Source organism: Clavelina lepadiformis, chromosome 1 (genome assembly GCF_947623445.1).
Source record: "Clavelina lepadiformis chromosome 1, kaClaLepa1.1, whole genome shotgun sequence".
Taxonomy (NCBI): domain Eukaryota; kingdom Metazoa; phylum Chordata; class Ascidiacea; order Aplousobranchia; family Clavelinidae; genus Clavelina; species Clavelina lepadiformis.
The window spans coordinates 20,939,254-20,960,952 of record NC_135240.1 but is presented as its reverse complement, the minus strand read 5'-3'; the positions used below and the strand labels follow the sequence as shown (position 1 = coordinate 20,960,952).

The 21,699-nt window shown below is 35.5% G+C and overlaps 4 protein-coding genes across 5 annotated transcripts; 3 read left to right on the top strand and 1 right to left on the bottom strand.

Annotated features, from left to right (window-relative positions):
- Nucleotides 1–414: 414 nt before the first annotated feature.
- Nucleotides 415–3,751, top strand: LOC143458806 (uncharacterized). The gene is made up of 4 exons (XM_076955681.1): nt 415–1,294; nt 1,477–1,632; nt 1,918–2,042; nt 2,165–3,751. The coding sequence occupies exons 1-4, from the start codon at nt 1,136–1,138 to the stop codon at nt 2,397–2,399; spliced, it is 675 nt and encodes a 224-aa protein (XP_076811796.1). The 5' UTR covers nt 415–1,135; the 3' UTR covers nt 2,400–3,751.
- A 983-nt stretch (nt 3,752–4,734) lies between these two features.
- LOC143460622 (uncharacterized) lies at nt 4,735–6,577 on the top strand. 2 transcript variants are annotated; one of them, XM_076958216.1, is made up of 4 exons: nt 4,735–5,499; nt 5,685–5,840; nt 5,969–6,085; nt 6,219–6,328. In XM_076958216.1, the coding sequence occupies exons 1-4, from the start codon at nt 5,344–5,346 to the stop codon at nt 6,225–6,227; spliced, it is 438 nt and encodes a 145-aa protein (XP_076814331.1). In that variant the 5' UTR covers nt 4,735–5,343; the 3' UTR covers nt 6,228–6,328. The 2 variants fall into 2 exon arrangements, with proteins under 2 accessions (XP_076814331.1, XP_076814325.1); XM_076958210.1 differs by having other exon boundaries at nt 4,738–5,499; nt 5,969–6,093; nt 6,219–6,577.
- A 4,820-nt stretch (nt 6,578–11,397) lies between these two features.
- LOC143462781 (cytochrome P450 2U1-like) lies at nt 11,398–16,396 on the top strand. Its single transcript, XM_076961059.1, has 9 exons — nt 11,398–11,738; nt 12,582–12,727; nt 12,865–12,967; nt 13,709–13,815; nt 14,067–14,188; nt 14,319–14,434; nt 14,519–14,663; nt 14,778–14,941; nt 15,105–16,396. The coding sequence occupies exons 1-9, from the start codon at nt 11,478–11,480 to the stop codon at nt 15,420–15,422; spliced, it is 1,482 nt and encodes a 493-aa protein (XP_076817174.1). The 5' UTR covers nt 11,398–11,477; the 3' UTR covers nt 15,423–16,396.
- On the bottom strand, nt 16,386–19,105 carry LOC143462787 (leucine-rich repeat-containing protein 34-like). Its single transcript, XM_076961072.1, has one exon. It carries the CDS (start codon nt 18,803–18,805, stop codon nt 17,573–17,575), a length of 1,233 nt encoding a protein of 410 aa, XP_076817187.1. The 5' UTR covers nt 18,806–19,105; the 3' UTR covers nt 16,386–17,572.
- Between the last annotated feature and the right edge of the window lie 2,594 nt (nt 19,106–21,699).

Here is a 21,699-nt window from a genome sequence, read left to right as displayed (position 1 = left end):
ATAGGCCCGTCAAGGGGCAAAAAATGGGTTAAACAATTATGAATGATAAACAAAACAAAATTGGCCTAGGAGTAAAGCTGAAGTATTTTTAATCACGTAATTGGCACGTCCAGGTAAAAAAATTTAATTATTGTCCGCCTGCCTATTGAACAACGCTGGGACAAAAATTTCTAATAGTAATACAAAAAGTTCAAAAACTACCAATAATTTAGCCACCCTGAAAATCTATTTGACAACACCATTCGTTATTATCATCAGCCCACCGAGAAACAGCAATAAGTTATAAGCACCTATCAATGATTGCAGTTTGAGTGTATCATTAACTTTTAAACAAACATAACACCCGTAAGTGTTGTAAAAACGATTGTATACACTACACCTTATAAGTATAGGTCACTCAGCCCGTTAATAAAAGTAGGTGATTGGATTAACAAAAATGAATTTAGCTGTTTTGGATTCAATTGAAACTAGATTTAGGAAAGATTTAAAGGTTAGATTTAGGTTCCTGTATATTGCAGTATTTAAGTTTGATTAAAAGGAGACCGCAAAAAACTTATAACTTACTTTGTTATTTTTTGCTAAAATATAGTGATAGCCTTAAAACAAAACATGAGTTTTCATTTGTGCATCGAAATGCAATGCGGCGGAAACGTGCGCACGATCACACTTGTATTGTAAACATAACTTGCAAGTTTTTACCAAAAATATAGCATAACTCCTAACTGTTACTCCCTGTTCTTTTGCGTGTGTAGCAAATGTGACAACACTTCACGAAATATTTAAGCGTTTGAGCACTTTACGTCGCCAGCTTGACTTACTGATTGCTGAATTCTTGACGTTTTTCTCATGCTCACATTTAGCTATATCAGATCAATTCGGTTTTTAGTGCTGGGTCGTGAGAAGGTTTTTCCCGTTTTTTTTTGTGTATTGTTTTTAAATATATATTATCAAGCAACACTCAAGAGTAATGTTGGCATGTCGGTGTGCCGCTAGCGAAGCTGTAGTTCCTGGCTTAAACACTTGCGTTTTAGGCAACGCGTGTGAGGGTTTGATTTTTGTTCAGAAGATTCATCAGATAGTTAATAAGCAGAAGTGGCGTAAATAACGTCAACATTTTAAGTTTTCAGTTGAAAGTATGTCGTTGCAAAAAATTTGTTATCGAATTCTAACACCAGCGGATGAGCCGGCAGTAGTGGAATTGCTAACTGAGGCCTACATGCCGTTTGAACCGTTGTCAAAATGTTTGAATCTCACCAGACATGAAATGAGAATCTATTCAACTGCACTAACCAGAGTGAGCGTAATTAATTCCTCAATATTATTTTTAACACATTTTAACGAGTTAATGCACATTCGAGAATTTTAAAAATGCATTCATTTATATAAGTACAAGCAACATCTAATGATACCTAAGCAATAAACAAGCTAACAAGTATGGACCAAAAGGCTGCTAAATTTGCTTTTACGCGTATTCAGATCGTGCTACGTCATAAAGCTTCAGTGGGCGCGTTTGACACATTAACGAAAGCGATTTGCGGAATAGCAATGAACTCGATTGGAAAGCTGGATCCGACTGATGAGGAAGAGAAAATGTATAATCGAATGTCAGACAAACTTCAGTATCTGGTCCGGGTAAGAAATCAATATTGGGAGGTTTACAGTAACACAGTTATACTAAAGCATTTGTATACTTTAGATAAGACAAATTTGTAGAAGATCAGGAATGCCAGCAAAAATTCTTAGCTGATAGCAAATGCCTCCAATAATTAATCTAAACACGTACTATTAACTTAAAGCAAATTTGAAATTACTAGTAAATTTTTGTGTGATTTATTTAAAAACTTGTGATCAAAAGCTATATCCGTGAACAAGACAATAAATTTTATAGTTTTAATTGATATTTTTTTATTTGTAAAGTTTGAAAATTACACCGAAAAAGCTTTTCTGAAGAGTGTTGTCCAATCAAAGTTTATGCATCACGAGATGCTCACTGTGAAAGAATCTTTTTCCAAACATGGAATTGGCACAGAACTGTCTCGGAGGTGTTTGTGCATTTTAACAAAAATTAATATAGTTTCTAAACAACGCGTAAAACTGTAAACTTGTTGGGTTCCTGCAATGTACGAGTATCTATTTCATAACTTGGCTTATCTTTGGTTTCCAGGAGTATTGAAATTGCTTCAAATCGTGGCTGCTCTTTCACATTGGGATTTGCGACGTCATACAAAAGTCTTTTAATCGATAAAAAATTAGGATTGGAAGCAGTGCACAAAATCGACATGTTAAAATATAGAGATCCGGTAACGAAGGAAAGAATTTTTGTCGATGCCGATTTGCCCGAACATTGCGTTTTTGTTATGAGAATGGAATTGAGCACAAAAAAGATATCCAACCTTTAGCTACACTTGATTTCATTATTCATTAATTTTGTATAGTATGTTACGGTATATCAAAATAATACTAAATATGTCCACTCGGGTTTAACTAAAAGTCGACGCATTTGTTTGGGTAACATGTAATTCTTACTCACCCACTATTATTTTGATGTCAGAACTTGTTTAAGGTATTAAAGTTAGGTCTTCAGTGATGGCCAGGCCAGGTAAGTGATGCAACTGGTCCAGTCGGTTCTTCATTCTTCCTGTTAATTCATTACCGGTTGATGTGAAAGCATGATATTTTATAAGTCTGTCCTAAGAAATTCTACTATTCTAGAAGTTCAGATTTGTTGTTGAATTGTTTTGACTTGACATACTGTTTAAAAGGACCCAAAAATCAGGGCAGTTGTACAGTACGATGTACAGTGATCAATAACTAGCTACCATATTTAGGCGGTCATCAATTTTCTGCTTGTGCGTTAAAGTTTCCCCATTAAGGCTGTGAATTCGTGTAATGCTGTGCCATCTGCAGGGCATCCTATTTACACAAAAGCTTTTTGTGATGCGCTAATATCATTGCTGCACCATAACTCTTAGGAGACACCATCTATTCTCAGTAAAATTGTCATTTCAATTACACCCTTCCATGTAAGCTTGTGCAGGTATACAGTTATCAGTTTTTAACATGTGCATGTACTTCAGCAAAGGGCACCAGACCTCATCTGGAGGAATTTGATCATACACTCTTTCGAGGTCATCAGAGCAAGCGTAGACATTTTTGCGTATTTCCATCAAGGCATTTTAAAATGTTACTTGCAAGTGACAGTTTTGTCCATTGTGCTTAGATTGTGTGCCCTGTGACTGCAGTGACTCAATCAAATCCGCTTTTCAAGGCATACATTTTATCAGGTAAATTAAGCAAAGAAATACCTTGATAATTACAACACTGACTTTTGTCACCGTTTTGGAATATGATAACACCCATTTGCTGGAAGATTCCTCTTCGACAAAATTGGTACGCTATATGTTTTTGAATTAATCTGTCATATTTGCGTGAGGCAATTATTCTTTAGTTTCCTTGCAGCCGTTTACGTCTTCTGTTATCTGAGTGCACGTTTGTATATCTTGACATGCAGTATGTAAAAAGACTCGAGTCATTCTACAGTACACGTTTGATGTTCTATCCGTACGGGCTCGTCTCGCAAAACTTTTTTCTTACTGTGTTTTAAAACAAAAAAATTTGCTTGTATAGACCTATACTATATCTGAAAGAGTGTTGGCTAATAGAATAACATAGCACCTATTACAAACATGCTGTGAAAATATCTAATGAAAAGAATGACTTGTAACACATTATACCGTGTTTTTATTCAAAGTAATAGCTTGAAGATTTCTAATAAACGAAAAATTGTAAGGTTAAAAAAACAATAATCCTGTTAAGATTCGAAAACAACGGTGTCATAGTTACCACCTGTAAAAAGTAAACACTTTAGCAATACAACAAGGAAGACGCATATGGTAAGTTGATACGAACAAACATTTTATGACCTCGATCTTCAGGAAAATGTTTTGTAGCTGCTCGTTTACACTTGATCAAGCTAACACACTTCTCGCTTGGTTAGTTGTAGGCATACACGTTTACACTTGATCAAGTAAGCATGATGGTCATGATTTTGGTTTCAAGTTGTATATATGCTATATCTGCGCAAGAAATATTACGCAAGGTATGAGAAGCTTGCGTACCTCAAAGTAAATCAAATTAAAAAGGGATTATGTATCCAAAAGTTATATGCCCAAATCAAACCTGAATACCTTTTAATCGTATTTTTTGTGAGAGTAGTATGGAAAAAGCCAAGTCAATATGAATTTAAAGACCATCCAACTAAAACGCCAGCAATTCGTTATCTCATAGAACAGAACTTAATTCCAGGCTACAAGAAAAATAAGTTAGGAAAAGTCAATGAGCCATAATTGTTGTTACCGACAATTTTTCATCAAGCTCGGAGCTTAAAGTTTTCGTTTAATGATATTTGCGGGCTGGTTAAAGGCCATCGCAAGACTTTTTGAAGGACTATCTATCATATAATATAACATGGTAAGAAAACGTTACGCTTTGAAATGGTATCAAATTAACGTCAGAATTCAAATTAATGATACTTGAGAAATAAATAACTGTTCACAGCACGTGCTTGCTGTGCGTATTACCCTTAATGTTAAGGGGATTTTCCTTACGTTTCATTGCTTCTGAAAGGAACTTTTGTAATAGCAAGTATCTAAAAGGACTTAAAACAAAACGAAGTTTAGTACCGAAAAAGAACTTTGTGGGAATAGGTAACCGAACATAAGAAGCTTTCTTACAGTAGAAACTCTGGCACGTCCGCTTGCAAAGCTTTGCGGGCGGTCTCTCAGACGATCTTTTCTGGAAGTGTAGCTAAAACGGCTATTGTAGCTTTGCAGCTAATTTGCGTTACGTTTTTGGCGCAACAGAATTTTGTTGTAGATCAGTCTTGCATGTAGGTGTGGGCACTTAAGTATAAACATTAACAAGGCTTTCTTTGTAAGCAAAATGTCGTCCTACATTTATGTTTTAACTAAAACTTCCATGTTTTTGCCAAAAGTATATCATAACGTGTAATTGTCACCTCTAGTTATTTTGTGTAGGAGGGAATGCTTTTGTTTAGTAGATCTGTCATATCATTAAAAGGAAGTGACGTACATGAAATCAACAATTTAAGTTTTGTAATGTGTTCTGATTAGAGTGACTCAGGCTTTGAGGCTTTTAACAACATATTTAATATGAAAGTGAAAAGAGAACAAACATGTAAAACAGATTATCTGGAATGATACGTACCAGTATGTTTGCACATTGGCAAACTAGCTGAGGCATTATGGGTTGAGATTAAACCACTATTGGCGCTATTTACAGTCAGCAACAATCTTACAATAAGCTTCTTAAGTTTTTAAAAAGATGCCCTTAAACATACATTATCGAATTCTCACACAAGTAGATGAGCCAGCAGTGGTAAAAATGCTAACTGAGGCCTACATGCCGTTTGAACCGTTATCAAAATGTTTGAATCTCACCAGACATGAAATGAGAATCTATTCGACTGCACTAACCAGAGTGAGTGTAATTATTTTCTCGAATATTATTTTCAACTCATCATCATTAACAAGTAAAGTTACCGCCGAGAATTAAAAAAATGCGTTTATCTATAAGTACAAACACCATCAGGTGATTCTTGAGCAATAAAGCACTTTAGCAATTAGATAAAAAATGTTTCTAAGCTTGTTTCTATTCGTATTTAGGTTGTGCTACGTCATAATGCTTCGGTGGGTGCGTTTGACCAAGCAACAGATGCGATTTGTGGAATAACAATGAACTCGATCGGAACGCTGGAACTGACTGATGAGGAAGAGGAAATGTATGATCAAATGTCAGACAAACTTCAATATCTAGTCCGGGTAAGAAATCAATATTGGGAGTTTTATTTCTGAGAAATTATTTATAACCACTTGGTCAACAGCTTGAAACGAACAAAACAATTAACTTCATAACTTTTCTAAGTTTGTTATATTTCAATTTCATAAAGTTTGAGGATTACACAGAGCAAATCTTCCTGGAAAAAGACCTCCAATCAAAGTTCATGCATCACGAGATGCTCACTGTGAAAGAATCTTATTCTAAACATGGAATTGGCACAGAATTGGTCCGCAGGTGTTTGTGCTGCACTCAAACAAATATTAATATAATTTTTGAACAATGTGGAAAACTTAACACTTTTTGGATTTGGATTTTGCGCAAGTATGTTTTTCATAACTTGGTTTATTTTTGGTTTCCAGAAGTATTGAAATCGCTTCAAATCGTGGTTGCTCGTTCACAGTGGGGTTTGCGACGTCATACAAAGGGCTTTTAATTGATAAAAAATTAGGATTGGAATCTGTGATGCACAAAATCGACATGTTAAAATATAGAGATCCGGTAACAAAAGAGAGGATCTTTGTCAATGCTGAGTTGCCCGAACATTGCGTTTTTGTTATGAGAATGGAGTTGAGCATAGAAAAGAAATGAAATCTTGAGATGATTTGATTGATTTTATTATTAGGAATATTATATTTTATAGAGTATGTTATATATATGTTTAATATATTATGTTGTGCAATATAGCATAATATAGTATATCCATCGTGATTTAAATAAAAACTGACATATCTTTGGTTGAATAACATGAACTTATAACTCGTCCATCGATCATCAACCCTTGACAGAAGACAAAGTGAAACATCTGTCTTCCTTTGACTTAATGATTGCTAAAGCAATGACATACATTTTTCAAGATGATTTTTTAGCTTAAAACTACTTTCAGTAATTTAAAGAGAAACTTCGTGGCTACTCCGCTTATAAAAATGACATAAAAATACTGAAATAGTATTTTAATGACCACAGCCATGTACAACGACACATTTACACAACACATCATACCCGTCGACTATTTCTTTTGTTTAATTGCGAACCATTGTGAAATATTTTTAAAAATATGTACAGCAAGCTGTTAGATAAACAAGAATTGAAGGCCAAAAGTGATTTTATATACGAACAATAAAATCAAAAACTGTACTTCCTTTATCAGCTTTTTGGTAACTTTTCATTATCCTTGGCTTGTAACAAAATACACCCAAACACATTTTACTCCATTACTGCATGTCCTGAAGCCCCCTGCCGCGAATTTGGCACAGCAAGCACAGCTTATTAATAACTAACAAATGCGCAAGGCCAGAGCAAGCTAAAGATAAAAAAAAAAACTTGAGAAAGATTAAGTGTCTCTTTGCGTCGTCTTCCAATAATAGTGCCAGGTCGTCTGTATTACCATACTGCTACGAAGCAGTTGTCGGGAGATTGCTGATGTAAGTGTTAAAAAACAGTGGCGATTGCGTTGAGCCTTGTGGCAAACCATTCTTGAGTTGGCCAAGACAGCTTGTTTGTCTTGCAATGCATGGTCTTAAATTTGATACCGTGTTTGGACAAGGTATTACTGTATTGAAAAATCGGTAAGTGTTTTTTGGTAGTTGGGGGTCCACTCTACAACTATAAGGTCAAGTCGAGCCAAAAGGAATATATCCAAAATGTTGTAGGGTACAGTACACACAGTAGTGAGATGGGCGGATAGCTCTTGGGAGCTTTTGCGGGTTTGTTGGCTTTGGGATAGCTACAACAGCTTCACTGCGCCAAACTTTTGGAAAAACTACAGGACGGAGACACCTTGAAGAGTACAGATCACGCATTTAAAATGGCCCTTTGGTGTCACAGAGTACTAGAAAGTCTGATGGAATTTCTTCGGGTTTTGTGTTTTCCCGCAGTTTACTTTTTTGATGACGGTCGAGAGTTCTTAGAGGGAGAAAGATGTTCACAGGCGGCTGTAAACGATGAAGTTTGTAAATTTAGATGTTGACAGGTTTCTACAAACGTATCAATTTGGAATGGAGTTTTTCTTTGAATTTGAAGTAGCATAAACAGGACAGCAACCACTGTGTTTTCGTTTTTGGAAGCGATAAAGTTTCAAATATTAGTTAATTACATAACACCTTTCAAAAGCTTTTAATTGCAGAAAGAATTCCTGCAAATGCGCATTACATGTGTAATAAATATGTCATGCTGCAGATTTTAAAGTAGCGAGTATTAATAACAGGCAAAACTAATTAGAGTATAATTACCTTTTCAGGATAGTTAGCTTGAGATTTCTGGAAAGGTTTGACAAAGAGTTGACTAAACAAATGGTTTTGACAAAGCGACTATACCGCATTAATGCAAACATGTTTAAATGATCGATTCACAATAGCCTACAATACATTATCGTATGGTAGCAGGACTTAAAAATTGTTTGTCTTTTTGCGATATACACGGTATTGAATGCAGTATGACGTTACAGAGTGGCACTTCTACGTTGCCGTGTGATCATATACTAAAACTAAACCATGTACCTATACTATATATATACCATATACATATACTAAAACATATACTAATAACAAATCGAATCCTGTATATTTACTGAATCACGTGCATTTTACGAATTTATTTGGCAAATCTTGTTAGACGATATTTAGTAAATCTTGTACGTTTTGCGAACATTTTGCATTAGGCTGTTCAGTTATGTTTACCAATTTATCTACGCATTTGACAATGCATGATTGCATATACACATGGCAGTCCATGCGGTAAAGTCCCCATTTCACATGAAGTGTTCATGCAGCGCGCTGCAAGAGATACGCAGTAATGTTAGGGGATAGGAATGTTGTATTTAGCCATTTTTGGTTCAATGGAAGCTAGGTTTACATTAGAAGGTAAATTTCGATTAGGTTTAGTAACTAGTTACTACATTCAAGTTATCTATACTGTGACATTTAAGTTTAAGTCTTTGCTATAGATTTGTGTTAAGTTAATTTGAAACCGTGAAAAAACAGTCTTGAACATACGACTTTTCCGGTAAAATGGTGACCGCTTTCCAACATTTATAGTAAATGTTTTTCGATTCACATCTCCGTTTATAAAATAACACACTGAAGTGTGTTTTCAGTAATGACGCTGGTTTAGCAATTCATAAATGTTTGTGCAATCTCTTCAGCAGGTGTATTTTGCAAATTATTCTGCCGTTTCTTAAACAAAGAATATTAGTTTCAATTCATTTGTCGATTTTGTAATTCATGGTATGAGTTTAACAAAACTGCAATCCAATTAGAGCAAAGCCACTGAGAGACATTCGCGACGACACATTGTAATTTGCTATCAGACAGCTTACTTCATACTTGTTGCACCATATTTAAATCGGGTCGGATTTTGAAAACTGAAGTTTATAAAACTATGGTTTGATTGTAAATGTTGCCAAACACAAACTATGTTTAAACCGGAATTTCCCAGCAGACAAGAATCAGCAGCGCAAGAAAACGTCTGAGAAATTTGTGAGCTGTGCAATGTATAAATGCAAGAGTGAAGTATATAAATCAGTGGAGCGTGACGGTAATGGAAGTACGGTATTGTAAAATCACGTCCTTGCTATACTATAAAGTCTGTTTGCAGAAGTTTGGAATTCGAAGCTTATTTTCTTTTCTACTTTTGGTTTTCGTTTTACCGTCATTTATTGAATACATCAATAATTGCTGAATTATATAATAGCTCGGTATGGGCATCCTAAATATTTTTCAGGATACTGCACAAATAATATGAAACAGAATTTAATATTGTACTTAAAAGAACAACCAACAATAACTGTGGGTTTGCCGTGGTTTGGGCATGTCAATTTGTGAAAGCATTATTTATAAGATTCAATCCAGAACCATGGGTTTTTATTTATGCTCTATATTTATATAGTAGCTCTGTATTTCCTTGTGTTGCGTCATCTATTGTAAATTACGCAAGTCAAACGTCATAGTAGACGTCATATGATGACGCCATTTCATACATGATGTAATACATTGCAACGTTGCCATTTGCTAGTTTTATCCATTAGATATATCACTTGACTTCACCTCTGAGAAGTAAATTGTGCATACGTCATCGATTAGCTTTTTTTGAACTTTTAGGCATAAATTACCATAACCTAATCGGAATGATGTCATTTCAAAAGGTGATGCAATAGGTCGCAAAAGCTCCTCGTTGCATTGCAATGTATAAAAGCATTGTACATTAGTTTGAATTTGATGATCTTGTGATGAACCATCTATAATGACTACTAGCGTTTGTTGTACAGAAAATATGCCTTTTATTTGAAGGATTACAGATTATGGTATAGACCAGGGATGTCCAACCTGCGGCCCGCCTTAGATTTTTGTGCGGCCCGCTAGTCATTTTCACTCCAAGTAGTATTTTGAACTTTCAATCTTACCCTAATTAAAATGTACCAGTCAGCTTTTAGGGGTGCAGTAATAGTATAGTATGATAGCAACAGGATTATATATAACTATAAGACTCGAAGATGTACCCATTTTTCTTGAAATTTAATAGTTTCTGCGGCCCACTGAATTATTTCAAGTGACAATGCGGCCCACTACAATAAAAGGTTGGACATCCCTGGTATAGACTTTAGAAAGTAGGTGTCGTGCGCTGGATTTGAAAGTGTATAGACTAAGTGAACAGCAGACCGGTGTCGTGAAACAATGTATGTTTAAAAAAAAAACTTACAGAAATGTTCTTTGTATGTTGACAAATTATATTGTATTTTAAAAGGGCTTAATTTTTGTATTTATTTATTTTTTACTAAGTCAAGCGACGCCATAATGCCCAGTTGGGCTCACAGGTCACTTTAAAAGCTCACGAACATGGCAACCAATGAAATGTTTCGGCTCTAAGATTGTTATCTGGGTTTTGAAGTTATGTTAATTTAGAAGAGCTTCACTTTTGTAATACTTTTCGAGTTAGCATTGACTGTCTTTTATTTAACTAAAAACTGGCTTTGAAGACAGGAATAACGCATATCACATGGCGATACTTGTAAGTACTGTATGTACAAATGCGTTTATTTTCTTTTTAAGCGTTATAACGTATAACACACTGAGTAGGTAACAAAAGTATTAAAAGATATTTCATTACGTTGTGCTTGCTGCGCTATCACATTACATTACCTCAGCATATAATTACATCAACTTCATGCGAAGTAGTTGGGCCTGTAAGGTAGGCCTATACATTCCTTGTTTGAATAAAAAGCTAGGTAAATAAAGGTGGGATAGTACTCTTTTAGTGCTTTGCCATATGAGTCGGCCTGAGATGTGAAAAGTTCGTTTACTTTGCTCCCTGTAGGTGTATATTAAGCGCAGAAATACTGGGTTAAGGTTAAGCTTTCATAGCAAGTTTGATGATGCTATTTCTTGGCATCTAAACGTTTTAGTTATTACAATTCTGTAAATGTTTTTCAAAAGTTTTGTGGTATTGCAGTAATAGTGTACATGCTGAAATTAGTGAATACCGTATAGCTGGTGGTAAGTTTGTAAGAATGCTGGTAGTTTACAATTATTTGGAAATTTAAATTTAATGAACATTTTATATCTCCAGAAGAGTTTTTTAGTTTCTTGATACTATAAGTAAGCTAAGTGCTTCAATAAGAATTAAACATGCTGAACTACATTCTGTCTTGTCCAAACATTTTACTAACAACGGTGATTGCAGTTTTACTACTTTTCATGTGGTATCGACGAAAGCAATACCTACCACCTGGTCCAAGAGGCGTTCCCTTTTTCGGGGTGTTGCCATTCCTTGGCAAATGGCCTGAGCGTGCGTTACAAAAATGGAGCAAATTTTACGGACCAATTATGACAGTTCGTATGGGAGGAGAAGATTATGTTGTTCTAAATGATTACGAATCTGTCAATCAAGTGAGTTTGTGTTTGTCTGCAGTTTACAGTCAGGTGTAAATAACTTGTTTCGATTTGAAAACCTAGGCTGTGTGGTTGTTGTACCAACAAAACTGTACGTTTGAAACAACGTTTTTCGTTTCGGTCTTAACCTAATTTGACAGTTTCCATAGAACCTCGCTTAATGTTTATCCTTATCTGATTGTCAGCATCAAAGCCATATTTTATACAAGTAAGTAAACTCAGCTTTTTGCAGTTCTGTCTGTCTTCTTCTAAAGTTCTAAACAAACGTATAATTCTTTATACATGGCGAAACAGGGGCGAGTGGGCCTAGAACCCCCCAGTTTTTTACTGGGAAGGCCTTGCATCTCCACTTTTAAAAAGTAAACGTATTAAAAATCGCTAAACCTCCAGCAAAACTCGAGTCTCGAATTTTGAATTACAAATAAGACCTAAATTAGCTTACTACTTAGATTGCAAACGTCGTGGCATTTACAGTTTCCGCCATGGTGGAATATTCACACCACAAATTACTAACTACTGTACTTACAAAAATGAGAAGACATTTCCTTTCGAGTTGTTTTTAAGCGGTTTTTGAGCCGTTAAGCACGACATTTTGCGTGGCGCCCATTTTCAGCTGGGTGGGCAGTGAGGAGAATTCTATTCCAGAAAATATTTGACCTCTCTCGAAGCAATCCTAAAAAACACGAGTGGGTCCACCCAATTTAAGAAAGATTCCGCCATCTCTGTAAATTGTACCTGAAATTGTAATGACACAGTTGCGGGATTTGAATGAAGGAGACTTCCGAAACCTTGTGTTTTTCCAAACCCCATGCTAAAGAAAATGTTTTTATGGATATTTAGGCTTTTGTGAAACAACACACGAAGTTTTCTGGAAGGCCTCCCATTCCTGTCATAGAGCAGATAACTGAAGGTCATGGGATTGTTTTCCTTGATTACGGACCCTTGTGGAGATCGCAACGAAAATTTGGTCTACTGACGTTGCGCGGGTAAGAAGGATTTGTAACCAATTTTTTATATCTTGTATTTCTTTAATCTTCGTTGAGTTTTGTTGAAACATCTCTTTTCATCCTTTACTTCCTTTACTTTTACTTTCCTTTACTTTCATTGACGTTTTGGTTTACAGATTTGGAGCTGGAAGAAGAAGCATGGAAAGTCGAATCCTTGAAGAAGTTTCTTATCTCAATGATGAAATCCGCTCAAAAGATGGAAAAGCTTTCGATATTTCGGTACATGAAGCAAACTTGTCATTTGTATGCTGCATATAGGTTAATCACTGACCAACCTTCTTGTATAAGTCGAGGCTATTATACAGTTTTGCGTTGTACTGATGAAAGTACCAGAATTAAAGAATCGATTTTTTTACTTAATTTACCCAAGTTATTTTGCCAATAAGACGCAGCAGAAAGATTTAAAAATGCTTTCTAATTTGGCTTCCACTATTTCACCGAAAAAAAATGTTGCGTTCACAGGTAGTTTTCACAGTTTCTTGTTTACATAAGTTAAATTTTATATTATAGCAAGCTAGATTTAACCTAACTCTACGTTCTAATCTAAATCTAACTTTAACTATACCCAAATATCTAAAATCGACTCTTCTACATACCCGTTCTCCTAACCTACCGCCTATCTTTAACAACGGACTGCGTAACCTACTTCAATCAGTTGAATACGGTGAAATAGTGACTCTCTTCAATTTTATCTTATTTCCCGGGGTTTAATTTGAGTCCCTACAACATTTAAACTTTAGAACAAAATATACTATTGACGAAAAGAAGGAATTTTTCTTCTATTGCTGTTTTGCTTCAAACTTCACATCACAGCTTCTACGCCATACATAAGGGAAAGTCTATGCTGGAGAAACATTCAGTTTAATTAATTTGATTGCGGTCTATGCTGCTTGCATAAAGCCAATAGCAGCTACACTTTCAAAGTTATCTATTAAACCTGATCTATTAAATTGTTTTCAGGAAATTCTTCATCAGGCTGTTTCTAACAATATCTGTAGCATCGTCATGGGAAATCGATTTGAGTACGATGATAAAACCTTCGCAGAACTCCTGCACGCTTTGAAAACGTAGGCTGATGTTATAATACTGAACATCATTTTTTCAACTTTTTTCTACATATGGTTTGACAACCAAACTTCTATACGCTTTTGCAATCGAACTTCTACCATTATCCGCTAGTAAAAGAGAGTGCTATGATATCATTAAAGATCATTCTAAACAATAACATGGGCGTTAAATGTTATTGTCGCATTTTCCGCCCATGTTGAATTAAGGTGACCCTTGTTTCGTTACATCATCATGCATTATTTGTTTGCAGATTTGATGACAAAACGTACGCTTTTACCTTGCAGCTTCTGATGTTGGCGCCAAAACTCATCTTTCTTCCTCCATTTTATTTTATAAATAGAATGTTTATGAAGAGCGTGCGAAGGACATTAAGTAAGTGCAACACCTTTTTACAAAGGTTGTAGGCTAAACAGAATTATAAACACAGATGCAGCAGATGTTTGAAGACAGTCACTAACACATTGCAACAATGTAAAATCATCATGAAATCAAATATTTGCAGAAATGTTACGCAAAGTCGTTGACGAACACAAACAGACTTTTGACAAAAATCAGCTTCGAGATTTCATCGATGCTTTCTTAAAGGAAACCGAAGAAAGTAAAAACGAGGATTTCTCGGTAATTTTGCGGCCTATACAAACACAACATTTCACGTGTCACCGTATGCATGATTGCATGATTATCGGAAAAATTATTGTTCAGGACGTCCAGCTCTTCCAGTACGTTCGAGATCTCTTTGTGGCTGGTACCGAAACTACTTCAAGTACATTATATTGGGGCCTTCTTTGCATGCTACATTATCCTGAGACTCAGAAAAAATTGAGAAAAGAAATCTTTGAAGTTGTTGGTGAGACATATAGAAAGTGTTTTGTTATATTTGAAAACTAAAATAGAATTAGGTGATTTCTTGTCGTTCTATTTTATTGGGCGACGTAATTAGGCTATATCTTTATGCTGGTAGGTTCATCGGGTTCAGCAAGTAATGACCAAAAGGCAGAAATGCCATATATGAACGCTTTTATCCAAGAATTGATGAGATTTCGGACCCTGCTTCCATTGAACCTTCTTCACAAAACTAACGAAGACGCGAAGTTGAATGAAATGTTTATTCCCAAAGACACAAAAGTAAGTTAGATATCATAATTTGTCTTTGCTGTACATTGAATTTTATTAAGTTTGTTAATAATTGTTGACAACATTCACATAAATACACTCATCGTGTGCTATTAGTTTTAATTAAATAGGCTATGTGCTTTGTTAATTAAATATTTAATTTTTGTCATTTAAGGTAATATGCAACTTATGGGCTATCCACAACGACCCGGAATACTGGAACGAACCAGAGAAATTCAAACCAGAACGATTCATAGATGAAAATGGGGAATTTGTCAAGTCCTATCACGTGATTCCGTTTTCAGTCGGTCCGCGTCATTGTTTAGGAGAACAACTTGCAAGGATGGAATTGTTCATATTTCTCGTTTCGATGCTGCAAAAGTTTGAGTTTTTGCCTGATCCTGATGCTTCAGAGCTTCCCACTATCAACGATGGTGCAAATGGAGCCGTATTTGTTGCAAAAAGCTACCAGCTTGTGGCACGAGAAATTTAGTCACAATACGCCCTTATCTTTTCACAAGTTGTGTATTTTAGGATGTTTATATTTTAGGATGTTTATTGGTAATAATCGAGTGAGGTGTTTTCCGAATTCTTTATTCTGCGAAGCAATATACAAATAATATGCAAATGCAAAGTAAAATACGCAATATAATCATTTGGCCAGGAAGCTATTTTAGTAACTGTAGCGTATGAATTGCCTACAATAACTAACCGAAAACTTTAAAGCAGTAGTTAACAAGTCACCTAACCAAATGGATTCGTTAAGGTAACCATACTCACCAATTTACAACCCAGTCATTGATACATATATTAGGCCACGGACCATTCGTAAATTGCAAGTTATTCATGTCTAGTAATCAACCTACCATAGCATCACCTATAATTTAATTAAGCAGCAGTATAGGTTCAAAATGAAAGCAATGCACTGTTCACTGTTCTATGCCGCTCGACCTTTGTTGCTGCATGGCTGTCCGGTATCGAGTGTTGCCCGAATTTTTTTTAATTGTTTCGCTACAATGATAATAGCTTTATGAATAGAAGTCAGTTTTGTAGCGTTGATTCGTCGTTTTTAAAGATTAAAAACAGCAAGTGATAAATCATAATAGTTCGTAAAACTTAGCCTTTGATAAATTAATTGATCCGATCTTTCTATTGCGCTGTGTGTTGTCGGTTACAGTCGTGAGTCGTTACACCTTAGCATAGCTCTGGCCAATAGCACAGTTTACCTCACCATACACGTAGTCTTGGAGTAAACATTTTTTCTTTTGTACCAAATTACCGCCAAAATATCAAATTTTGACTTGCTTTGTTTCATTGGGTACAATAATTGCGTTGTGGTAAGTTGAACTTTTTGTACATCTTTCGTCTTATTTAACTTTAATGTGACTCCATATCTTTCTTAACGCACTGTATGATCTAAAAAAGTTGGCCTTTGATTACGAAATAAACAATTCCTTATGCTTTGTTTTTTTTTTTGAAGCGTACTATGAAAAATGAATAATGAGGTTAATTATTTTAGTAGCTTTCTGTAGGCTTTCGTAAAATAACACACAAAATTTTATGAAACGCCTGAAAGAGCAAATAACTAAAGCTCAAGTGCTTGCTTTCATTGATTACGGATCATTGTGAAAATTTCAGAAAAGATTTGGGTTAATAATGACTTTGCCACGATAAGTAGGGTATTTTGCTAATGAAGTAAAACAAATTTTGATTTTAAAGTTTCATTCCGGTCCATAAATTTGGAGTTGGCAAAAAAACATGAAACATGGAGAGCGTAATATTGGCACGAACCGAGAAAATTCAAACCAGAACGATTCAAACATGAAAATGGGGAATTTGTCAAGTCCAATCACGTGATTCCGTTTTCAGTCAGTCCGCGTCATTGTTTGGGAGAACAACTTGCAAGGATGGATTTGTTCATATTTTTCGTTTCGATGCTACAAAAGTTTGATTTTTTGCCTGATCCTGATGCTTCAGAACTTTTCGCTATCAAAGATGGTGCAAATGGCATTGCATTTGCTGCAAGAAACTACCAGCTTATAGCACGATAAATTTAATAGTAGGCTATAATACTCTAAGCGTATTTTGTAACATGTTGATATGGTATCGTTGACAATAATCAAAACAATGTTTAGCATTGGTATTTAGGTATTGATGGAATCAATTGATATCAAGATGTACACATTGAATATTTCGTATAAAGAATAAGTTATGAAACTAACGTATAGTGACATGTAGCAGAAATTAGCATTTAGTTAGTCGGACACTGAAATTGGAAGGACCAAAAAGTTTACAACTTATGTGATGTTGGCTTGCATATTCAATAATTACTGTATATTGTACTGAACTAAACTATCCTTACTTTACTTAATAAAAATATTGTTTCCTAGAATAAATTAAATCTTATTGTTAAACGCCAGAGCAAACTAAAAGTCATCAACGCAAGTTATTTTGCTTACATTCTTGCTTAAAAACAGCTTACTGCTTTCTGGGGTATGTGCCATGACCTTTTCTCGTTATATGCTTAGCTTATGACAGCAAAACCGGTCGATATCTAAAAAGTAAGCGTACAAACTCAAAACCCATTGACATGCATTGGCATCAAATGAGTAAATAAAAAACATTTTCATGGTAATGTATATATTACAAGTCATCATCCATTCCCACCACGTCGGGTCCATAACTAGGCGTCCAGTAATAAAATCGTCTAATTCCGTGAGATAGTTCTGACAGGTACGTACGTCCGTCAACAATGTAAGGCTGCACGTCGGTATTGCGTTGTTGCAATCTCTTGCTGCGCATAAGCTGCCCAAAAGCATCGCAGGCAGCTTCGTGCAAGTCATTTCCCCAAATGTAAACATTTGACAAAGAAGCATTTGTATTCATGGCAGAGGCTACAGCTACGATTCCGTCACCACCAATGCAGTTGCTCACAAGGACAAGGGCTTTTAAATTGCTGTTGGATGTTGCAAGTGCTGCACTCAAATGTTTTGCGCCGTCTTCTTCGATCCTGTTGAAACTTAAGTCAAGAATTTCAAGAGGAGTGTTTCGACGAAGAAGCTTGGCCAAAACGCCTGCTCCATCACGAGAAATTCTGTTGCAAGAAAGGTTCAAATAAACCAAAGTGTAGTTATCCCTAAGACCATCGCATAGTCGTTCGACGCCAAAGTCACGCATGTCGTATTTGGCTAGATGTAGTTCCCGAAGGGTGCTGTTCACTTTTAGCATTCTACCCAAATGCACGACAGTTTCTTCTTGTTTTGAAAACAAAAGTGGCCTGTTGAGGTTTAACGCACGCAAATGCCTGTTTTGATTGAGTACAGTCGCCATGCCAATTACACATTCGGTGCCGAGATCGCAGTCACCAAGATCTAGCTCCCTAAGCTTATTGTTGATTTGCAAAGCTTGAGCAAAGAACATGCCTCCGCGGTTCCCTATTTTGTTTCCGTTCATTTTTAACGATCTCAGCGTTGTGGATGATTGCAAGGCATCAGCAATGTGCTCAGCCCCGCTCTCAGTTATGTCGTTGCACATCACGTTTAGCTCAGTCAGAGAAGGACTATCTTTGATCAATTTACCAACAAACTTCGCTCCTTCATCAGAGAAGTTGTTGTAGCGTAAATCTAGAGAGAATAACGCAGTGCTTCGACTTATTATGGTACATAGGATTTCCACATCTTCATCAGACAAACGAGTTGAAGTCATCAGCTTATTATTTCCTGAGAGTTCGAGCCTTAGTTCATCTGAAGAACTCAGAAGATAATCTTGTGCTGATTTGCTTAAAGCTTTTATCACGTAATCGTTAGGCTTAACATTTCTTTGCTGGCATAAGACAGTGTACCGGTCTTTGGTTTCGGATGCGGCTGAAGTCGACATATTATTCACACTGCATGCAGCAATACAGCCTACCTTTAAGAGACCTGTTTAAAGATTAATGAAATAAAACATAATAAGTCTTAAGGTTATTTCAAAATAAAACAGCGTTCTGATAGATTCCAGAACTTTGTTGATTTTTCATTAATAACACAGCCTACTGGTAGCACTGGCATACGGATCGTCAGATCCACACATTCTGCCATTGATTCTGAGCTATGGAGATCCTGGATAAAGCTCCATTTTTGCAATTAAATTCTCAGGCGCTATTATTTCAGTATATTTGTCAAACTACGTAAAATTTTAACTAAGTTGCTTGCGTAGTTCAAGCACTCGAGCCCGAAACCTGGGCTGCTCCAAAGCTTCCTTGATTTTACAAAGCTATCTGTTACTACGCGTTGTTATGTCGAGCGACATTTAGTGGTTAATATTCAATTATGGATTTATCATAGATATCATAAAACATTAATTTAGTTTTTGTGCCACAAAAAGTTTAAACTAAGTTTTTGAAAACGCCTGATTCCTTTAACCATGACAATTAACCATTCAATTCAACATTACATACTGCGTAAAATATTGCTGAAAGTTATCATAAAATGCAAAATTGGAAGAAAGACTGTTTAAAAAGATAAAACATCAAGTTACAAGGTAAATAAGTATACAAAAAAGTATATAATGTATAAAAAGTTATCTTTCATGCGATAGCTTAAAAAACCGTCTATATGAAGATGGATTGAAAAGCGTTCAAAACGCAGCAGATCTTAAGTTAAAATAAATCGCTATATCAGCGGAATTGGCAACTCTTGGTGGGATGGGCGAGTGGCATAAGCCTGATAAGTAGGCCTACATGGTAAAACCTTTAAAAGCGATTGTAACACACACCGCTTACTATGCCCGCGGTTTAAAATCATATATTAATGGTATAATTTTGGTATTCCAATGTATGGTAACATCTTTAGAACTGGTAAATTAGACCAAAGTAGCTTATTAGTCATCTAAAATGGTAGAAACCTTTGGAAGTAATTGAGCAGATATAGGATAGATTCCATGGCGGCGCTCTTGAGTTCACTTTCTCTTGTAACTAGGAATTCAACATTGCTTTTGTTTACTTAGACGAAAGAGTTAGAGTGTTAGACGAACCATTTTTTCCAGGACAATGGCTTACGCGTACAATTTTGTGAAAGAGGGGTTCGCCAGATCGCAAAATATGTTAAATGAGAGTTACCGTAGTAGCCTATTTTTTATATGTGAAGAACCAATAAATAGATGAAGTTTTAATTCTCCTATCCTTCTTTTGCTTACGCCACTAATACGGAGGTAGCAATTAATACGATATCATCAATTGTAAACCCATTTATTATATAGTATACTTGATTTTCCACATTTACAACGCATGGTACGACTTTGATGCGCAAATGCAATATGTTTGCACTTAGCAAAAGTAACTACATAAAGATTAGACCTACATATTACACTAAAATTAAACTATTTAACTGGTTTAAGCTACATTCAAACATAGCTAAATATTTTAAACAAATAATCTAAACTTTAAAGTAAGTTTATTAAGGTCTATTAGAAATTATATTTTCTTACATTGTACACTAAACTTGTCAAATTTATTGTAGCCTGCTGCTAGAATTGCAGAGTGGCCAACTTCAGAAAGCACTTAAAGTTTGTGCATTTTCCACAGTAATAACAAATAAATAATAAAAATAACATCATTTAGTTCAAAAAACTATGATAATTAAAATAAACCTGTGCAATTCGTTGTGCGCATGCGTTATCCTAAAATTTGATGACAAATGAGCTTCAGGTCATACGAAATGCATGTACTTTTTTACAGACACTGATTTTTTCGTTATTTTGTTAGGTTTTAATATTATTATTTTTGAACAACAATTACGGCGATAAATGTCGGACAGGTCCTAACAACGACAAAAAAATGAAGCCCAGCAATTTTTCCATATTATATGGGTCAAGGTTAAAAGTTGCTGAAAGAGTTATAAGTTATTAGTTGCCTATAATTAGCTTTAGATAAAAGAAGTTAAAATTAAAAACTTTTATGTCTGATGTGACGCCCGACCGGAAAGTATAGCAGCTTTAACGAGACATTGACTGTTTCCTTCACTTACAATTTTTGTGGAGGAACTATGGTGTCTATTCAGAAAATAGACAAGCTTCCAAAATATACTGGGCTGCTTCTTAAAATTGAAAAGCTAACAAAAAGAAAGCTGCGTTGTAAACAATAGGCGAAGTATAGCCAATTGCCATCAAAAAGTAAACTGTCACTTGACTAAAATCTTAATTCATGCGTTTTCAGTGTGCAAAAAGTCTGTTAGCGTAATTTTAATACATCAAAGACGGTAGTTTATGGTTTTTCATTATTTTATGTCTAAATCAACCAAGCCGTAAATTAATATCGGCATACACCTGACTTGATCTGTACAAATATAAATGAATGGAGATAGGTAAACCTGTATGACTCACTGATTCTTGCTTGAGAGCAGTGCATTACCTGGGCTTGGTCGTGATGTTGATAATGACATCCACATGATGGTTCGATGGTTTCCAGCTTGGGTTCCGCGAAGCTGGCTCAAGGAGTCCACGAGTTACACTATTCTCGTTAACCACCTCTTAAATATGAATTTTGAAATTGTGGGTTCGAAAAAAAGGAATTACTGAAGCTAGGGAACCGCGAGTTGGAAAAGATTGGGAACCACTGTCTTACATACAGTAACATCTCAACCAGCTGCTATCTCAACTATGATCAACTCAGACTTTTTAAACCTAGCAGAATTGCAGAACCTAACCGGTTCATATCAAACGTCCCAAATCAGCCTTGATCACCGTGACATTGTCTGGTAATGGTTTGGACAAATATTATGGTATACCTACAG